The following is a 7,729-nucleotide window of genomic DNA, read 5'->3' as shown; positions in this document are numbered from 1 at the left end:
ATGAAAATTATTAAATTACTATAATATTTTAATTAAATTATTTTAGATGCATGAATGATATATTTTGAGTAACTAAATGATTAATTATGTAATTTTGTTTGGTTTCATAATTTAAAGATTTCCAGAAGAATGTCGGGGGTTGGCCGGGGACGGAGACCAGAGACGATTAAAGTGTTAAAGATTTAAAAATTAAATTTTTATTTTTAGTTAAGAAAATATTTATTTTAAATATTTTAAAAATTATTGCATTTTTAAGGTGAAGTTTAAATTAATTAGTGGGAGCAAGGGATTTTATATATTTTATAAAGGATTTTTTTTTTTTTTTGAAATAGGTATTTTTAAATCTTTTAATTTGAGGCCTAATGATTTTAGAGTAAGTCTCTTGTGAGACGGTCTCACGAATCTTTATCTGTGAGACGGGTCAATCCTACCGATATTCACAATAAAAAGTAATACTCTTAGCATAAAAAGTAATACTTTTTCATGATTACCCAAATAAGAGATCTGTCTCACAAAATACGACCCGTGAGACCGTCTCACACAAGTTTTTGTCATGATTTTATTAATCTTAATGGGCCTAATTAATTATTTAAAAACTAAAGTTGATTAAGCCCATTAATTAAGTGATTAAAAAGCCTTTTTGTTTTTTTTTTAAAACCTAAACCTAAACACACACACACAAGAGTTACGGAAATTGAAAGTTTGAAGAGAACATCCCCCTATTCTTCTTTGCAAGCCAAGGGAGTTTCGATTTTTTTTTCTCCTTCGTTCTTCGATTTTCTTCTTTGTTTTTTCTTCCAACAACGACTACCCGACTCCCTTGCATCCCAAGGTGGGATTTTAGTGGGGTTTCGACAAGAAAAAATGGTAGAAAAAAATAGAAATTGTCCTCCGTTCGTCACCGACTTCCACCACTACGGTATTCGTATTTCGAGCGTTTGAAATGCAAATGCACGTTTCTAAACCTTCCTTTTGCACCATTCAAATCATATTATATGTGTTTAATCATGTTTGGATGAAAAATATGAAACCCTCTTTTTATTTTCGTTTTTATGGCATACATGATAAAACTTGAGTTTTCATGCTTTTAAATTCATGGTATTAATGCACAAAGAGGCTGCCAAGGTAGGGATATTAGATCGGACGTTTTTCCAGTAGGTTTAAGGGTCGATAGAGGCATGGATAAGGGCTGGACAAGATGGGGAAATAGGTTGAACGAAAATTTGGGTTTCAAAACAAGCTAGGGTACGGTTTGGGTTCCTAGAAGGGCATGGCTGCGGGCTGCTGTTAGGATGTGTCCAGGGGACCTAAGAGGGCCTATTCATGGTCCTAGATGGGTCGAGAGAAGTCTGGTGCAAGGAGAAAGGCTGTAGGTTTGAAGCTTAGTCGCGCTAGCCTTGTAGAGCATGGGTTTGGCGCGGGTTAATGGTTTCAAGTGCATGGACTGTAGAGGCTGGTCCAGCCTCTTGTTAAGGGTTCTTTCTAGGTCCTAAGAGGCACTACAAGAAAAATCAAGATCAACAACACACCTACAACAACGGTTTTAGTAAAAACCATTGTCGTATGCTTTTTTACAACGGTTTCAGTGAAAACCGTTGTCGTAGGTGTGTTTTTTAAACAAAAGACAACGGTTTTATAAAAATCGTTGTCTTTTAGATGTAAAAAACCGTTGTCTTTTAGATGTCAAAGACAACGGTTTTTAGGGTCAATGACAACGGTTTTGTAAAATCGTTGTCATTTGAGCGTTTTTTAGANGCAGCTTGAATCATTTTCAACACACTAACTACCAGTCCTCCAAAAGCTGGAACAAAGATTACGCGTGCCCATTTTGCTTCAAGAGGTTCCTCTCTCAACCACGAAGCACCTTGATTTGGGATTCCATCCCAGCACAAGTCACGTATTTCATGCACCTGCTAGGTAATAATTTTCAGTTAGTAGGGTCGTAAAAACGTACACCCGATTAAGTTAACTACAATCTTCCAGCTTATCTTCAATGCCCGAAAATATATTTCCGAAATCTAATATTGTTAATATACAAGGTGTGAAGAGAGGGGAAAGGTGCAGATTTAGCCTGCGCAGTGCGTCACAATAACATATAATACATATAGGTGAGACTGCAAGAAAAACTTTCTTGGCAACAAAGAATTAAAAGTTAGGGACTTAATGCCATGAAACTGAAAAAAAAAATTGGTAGATGAAATTTGGTTTGTACCGCGTAGTTGAAGAGGACGACAGTAATTCCAGTGAAAAGACCTACAAAGCAAGCGGATAAAATAGAGGAATCGCCACCGAATTGTAATCTCCACGGTTGATCACTATTGCCATCGCTATCCTCGTCAGGTCCAGGGACCAATACAGCTTCCTGATAAGAAGCAACTTCTGCAGCCATGGATGATTGATCGTCATTAAACAACTCCAGCTTCTTCTCTTCCTCCAATTCCTCCTCATACCGAGCTATTCGGGGGGGAATGCAACGAAAAAGGCGTGGAGGAATGGCGGTGGATGACGATGAGCAATAAAATCCACACAAAGAGTCTCGGGGTTGGTACGCTAACAAAGAAGAGCTACTTATCAGGCATAGCGATTGGCGGCGGCGGTTGCGACAACCGTGTCTAACGGCAGAGGAAGATGGTGGTGGTGGCGGCGATCCATTATCATCATAATTACCGGCAATAGCAACAGCAGGAGTAGCTATGGCAAAGTTAGATGATACAGCTAGCGCAATATTCATTTGCAGCACACCACACCCTCTCTCTCTCCACCCAATCATAAATAATCTAACTTCCACGTCACTTTCTTCTTTTCCATTCATTTTAAACAAAATATAGATAAAAATATATATTATTATATTTGAATTTATTAAATAATTTCTTTTTATTAGGTTATTTTCATAGTAACAAACAACACAAACAATTCAAGCTAGAGATGTTTTTATATCTATAAAAATAATATTTTTGACATATAGAAAAAACTTTTTTCATGAGTTGGGCCGAGTTGAACATCTATCTTATAAAATTAATTCGTAATATCGTCTCACAAAAATTTTTGTATACAAATAAATACCCTAGATTTCAACACTACTGGTTGACTGAACAGACAATAATTTAATTTTCTATAAACTAATATTATATGGCTAATATTTAGAATCATTTATTGGGTTTATTTCATATTTCAACATTAGATTACTCAATATTAAAGTAATTTTTTTGTTTAATTTAGAATTGCCTAATGAAAACCACAATTTTATAAAGATTGATATATTTTGATTAGTGAGGTTTTCAAGATTTCTTGGCGTATAAACTTAGATTTGAATTATCATTTCAAATAAATTTACAAGTGTTAATAATTAACTCGATACTAAATATATATTATTCTGCCAGCTATATATACAATTGAATTGGGCTGATATTTTCTGACAACGGACAAGATTGACATGTGTCATTCGGTCTCAACAGCAGTATATAAAGCAAGACAGCCACCTCTACCCAAACCCTACAGCCTGCTTTCTCCCATGCAAGAACAGCCTCCATTCAAGATTGAATCACACAAAACGCAGAGAAAATTCGTGGCGCTGATCTTTTGGGTGAGCTCAAATTCTCAAGCAACCGGCCGGTTTTTTATTTTTCTGATTTGAATCTCAATCTTTTCTTTAGACTTGAGGGATCGACCAGTGGATATAGCGCACGATGAACACTGAAACAGGCGTCTTCAAGCTCTTCTTACCAAAAAGTGTTGGAACTGAGATGGTTGTTTTCTCTCATTTTCTACTTCCTTTTTTTTAAAATTTTTTTTCTAATTTTATTTGGCTGAAGTTTTGGTTTTGATTGAGAGAACTTATAATTGAATCTTTTTAATTCAATTATCATTTACTTGTGTTCCGGATGAATTAATCGATGAAATATTAGATCGATAGGGATTAAAAATGTACAACCTTTACATTCGAGGATTTTGTGGGTGGTAGGATGCAACTTTTAGGGAACATTAGCTACGGCCACATGCAACGTGAAAAACAAATTGCGAACTAATGATAGCGAAGGTTTTCAAGGCGTCTCAATAACCATCGTCATAAACCTTCACTAAAAATTGCCATGGAATTTTTTTTTTTAAAAAAAAACCGTCGCTAATTTGCAACGGAAAAAGGATGATAAACGGCAATGCTATTTTTTGCGACGGTTTTTGGGCAAGCATAGCTATTTTTGCGACGGTTTTTGCATAATCATATTTTAACTTAGCGATGGTTTTCATTAAACCGTCGTTGAAGTCAATTAATCTTGGTTTGTTTAAAACTTACGCTACATTATTAACGACGGTTTTTCGAAAACAGTTGCTAAAATTAGAGCGTTTATGTACATTTAAAATTCAAGAGTAACTTTATTTATAAATATTTTTTTATAAAATGTAACAACATTGAATAATTTCTTCCCATGAAATGATATATTCACATTTTTATTTCATTATAAGGGTATTTTTGGGGAATAAATTTGGCATATTTTTTGGACCAAAATTGGTAGTTATTATGGTAGTCTCATACTTAACAGAATGATAATATAGATAATTGATGAAACCACTATAAGAAAAATCAAGATCAACAACACACCTACGACAACGGTTTTCACTAAAACCATTGTCGTAGTAAAAGACAACGGTTTTTAAGTGTCNCAATTGACAACGGTTTTCTTAAACTGTTGTGAAAAAGGTGATGTAAAACGTATTTAGCGACAGTTTTAAATAAATCCGCCGCATGTTTTCACTTAGCGACGGTTGTTATTACATCGTCGCTAATTTTAGCGACGTTGTTAGCATAACCGTCGCTAAATGTAGCGACGGTTAAGAAAACACTGTCGCAAATTATAAATCTCCGACGGTTCATTAATAAACCGTCGCTATTAGTGACGGTTTCATCAAAACCCGTCGCAACTCTTCTATAAATACCCGCTCATTCGGTCCATTTTAAAACACACTTCACAATACCTAAAATTTTTCTTACATAATTTTAGTTTCGGTAATTTTAAAAAATTGTTACAAGTTTTTGAAACCCCCGCTTATTTATGTAAATTTTTTCGTTTTATTTTTTTTTTAATTTTTAAGTTTTAGTTAAGATCTTAGTCTATTCAAATTACAAGTTTTTTTAGAATTATTAAATTGTTAAAAGTAATTTTTTTATTTTCCGGACAATATTAACGACGGCAATCATGAATGAACCGTCGCTAAAATTAGCGACGGAATACATTTCCTAACCGTCGCTAATGTTAGTGAAGGTATTAAAAACCGTCGCTAACTGGCGACGGTTTAACAAAATTCCGTCACAATATTTATTTGCGACGATACGTTAAAAACCGTCGCAAATTGTAGCTTCAACAACGGATAAAAACCGTTGTCTTTGAGCGCACCCTTTAACCACAGGGGCTTTAACAACAGTTTTAAAAGACCTACAACAACGGGGAAAAACCGTTGTCGTAGGCCTTTGTTCTTGTAGTGAACATATATACATGGTGGCTGCTATATATATCGATGGTTTTTACTTTAAAATAAGATCTGCTTTGATTTATTTCATCACTTTGATTTGCATAAAGAAATAATATTGCAGCATTAGTATAAGTAGCTTCTTAATTGTTCATCATGAATTTATGATCTTTAGTGTAAATGGATTAATTAATTGCTTGCATTGGAGTAATTGATCTCATTTTCTAGTAATATGTTTAGAGTGAGTTTATCACTTGCCCCTTGGGAAAAAATATAGCAACACAGGCACACTAATTGTTTTGCATCTATGTATCGTAATCTGTATGGAGGTATATTATGTGGCTTGGTTATGAACTAAAACGACGCGACGAAACTAATGGAAACAGATCAATGCATGCCTACTGTGTTAACATTCCAAATGTTGTAAAACCAATTGAACTTGTTCAAAAAGATTGGAGAATATAGTACTTATAGACGGCAAATATTGTACAAAACAATTGCAGTTAGTTCTTGCCTATTTCCAAAAATAAATGGAAGTCACCAAAAACTAATTACTGTACCACAAGTAGTTCACTAATGCTAGCAATGTTTCTTGTGAAAAAGTATAGAAATATCAAGTGAGCCAAAATAAAAAAGAACTGAAACTTGTATGTTTAATTTGCATGTATTTTAAATCACATGAATTTTTCTTTTTCATTGATCTAGTAAAGTGGCTAATTTAAGTTTTGCATATATGTGATAGTTAATTCCATTATCCTTCATGCATTGGATTGGAGGATCTTGGCCGAAGAAGATATTCTTTCGAGACCGATACCTCAACTTGTGGCTTGTAAAGACAGCACAAGTTGGAGAGAATTGGTATTTCAAAAATGGTTGGGAAAAGTTTGTTAAGGATAACAAGATCATGCGTCGTTATAGTTTGGTATTAGACTATTTTGAAGAAGGTTTGTTCGATATCAAAGTGCTAGGGCCAAATGGACGCCAAACCGAAGGAGCTGGCGCTCTTGTGTCATTGGATATTGATGACGAGACAGAAGAGGAGGAGGATGATCGTGAGGAGGTGGATCGTGCATCAAAGAGACAAGAAGATTTATCTGAAGAGAGCGAAGATGAAGATGATGATGAAATAGAGGATGATGATCGTGCGTCAAAGAGACAAGAAGATTTATCTAAAGAAAGCGATGGTGAAGATGATGAAACAGAGGATGCTGATTACTTGCCTAATCAAGAAATTGAAGTGGAGCAAGTTAAAAAAGGCAAGCTCTACCTCTCTCATTTCTTGAAGAATTTGGCCTTATTTTTCGAGTTTCTCACTATGTTAAACATCTTTACAATGCTTCTACTTTATATAGCTGCAGTCGGTAGCACTAAAAGGAAAAGGAAAAGCAAAATTCCGACACCCTTATATCCGAAATACAGTGGTTTTGAGATATTTGAGAAGGGATTGGCTAAACAACCAGCCAATCCTCATTTTGTCGTCCAAGTTCGAGCAAAACGAACTAATGATTTGGTAAGTTTGACGCAACTAAGATCACAAATCACAACATTATATATGAATACAATGTCATTAATACTTACTCATATATTCTTACATATGGGATTATTTAATTCCATGGCGGCAGTTTATCCCTTTACCCTTGGTGGAGGAACACAAACTTGATCTACCAAAACCACAGATGCTACTGGTCGATCCGCATGGGAGAGAGTTTCATGCCAAGTACAGAAGATGGACTGATGGCCGGATACGGTACACTAGGGAGTGGAAATTCCTTCTCCGAAGGAACAACATTGTAGTGGGAGATACTTGCATCTGCGAGTTCATGGAAGGAGAAAAGGGCCTTTACCTAAAGGTGAGTTTCATTCGTAACAGTACTGCCTGAAGCTAGTTCCTGTTTGATTTAGAATCCGAGTTTGAAACTCTCTTGATTCAGTGATATCTTTTACATTTATATGTATGTGAACTAATTGTTGTGCCTGTCTGAAGCTTTAGTATTATACTGTGATTAAAAGGGACGACAGATGTTGATGTGTTTGGTGTGCTTGGAGTATTTGCTGTGTACTATTTAACTGGTGGATTTATATCTTTGTGAAAGAGAGTTTGTTTAGAATTTTTTGACTTTTTTGCTGCTAAATTTCTTTTGTGGATTGCTAGAATCATGTCTTTAATCGATTATCTTATATAACAATATATGTTTTCAGATATTATTAATTCGGACAAAGTGCGGAATGAAATCTTTTATTCAAATTAATGATGCGATTTGCCATC

At 35.0% G+C, this 7,729-nt stretch overlaps 2 protein-coding genes across 2 annotated transcripts; one reads left to right on the top strand and one right to left on the bottom strand.

Annotated features, from left to right (window-relative positions):
- Nucleotides 1–1,489: 1,489 nt before the first annotated feature.
- Nucleotides 1,490–2,812, bottom strand: LOC140967592 (uncharacterized). The gene is made up of 3 exons (XM_073428203.1): nt 2,213–2,812; nt 1,717–1,910; nt 1,490–1,529 (listed from the first exon to the last, which is right to left on the bottom strand). Exons 1-3 carry the CDS (start codon nt 2,810–2,812, stop codon nt 1,490–1,492), a joined length of 834 nt encoding a protein of 277 aa, XP_073284304.1.
- Nucleotides 2,813–3,497: 685 nt separating this feature from the next.
- Nucleotides 3,498–7,529, top strand: LOC140967466 (uncharacterized). The gene is made up of 4 exons (XM_073427998.1): nt 3,498–3,583; nt 3,654–3,746; nt 6,206–6,973; nt 7,086–7,529. Exons 2-4 carry the CDS (start codon nt 3,687–3,689, stop codon nt 7,341–7,343), a joined length of 1,086 nt encoding a protein of 361 aa, XP_073284099.1. The 5' UTR covers nt 3,498–3,583; nt 3,654–3,686; the 3' UTR covers nt 7,344–7,529.
- Nucleotides 7,530–7,729: the final 200 nt, after the last annotated feature.

This window comes from Primulina huaijiensis, unplaced genomic scaffold (genome assembly GCF_012295235.1).
Source record: "Primulina huaijiensis isolate GDHJ02 unplaced genomic scaffold, ASM1229523v2 scaffold25443, whole genome shotgun sequence".
NCBI classification, from domain to species: domain Eukaryota; kingdom Viridiplantae; phylum Streptophyta; class Magnoliopsida; order Lamiales; family Gesneriaceae; genus Primulina; species Primulina huaijiensis.
Note: the sequence above shows the minus strand (reverse complement) of the source record. Positions and strands in the feature narration are given on the sequence as shown.

Bases quoted from the DNA above. Each gene is read 5' to 3' on its own strand.
- LOC140967466 (XM_073427998.1), top strand. From the start codon at position 3,687: ATGAACACTGAAACAGGCGTCTTCAAGCTCTTCTTACCAAAAAGTGTT. The intron at 3,747-6,205 runs GTTGTTTTCTCT...TATATGTGATAG, and splicing joins AAAGTGTTGGAACTGAGATG to TTAATTCCATTATCCTTCAT. The intron at 6,974-7,085 runs GTAAGTTTGACG...CCATGGCGGCAG, and splicing joins CAAAACGAACTAATGATTTG to TTTATCCCTTTACCCTTGGT.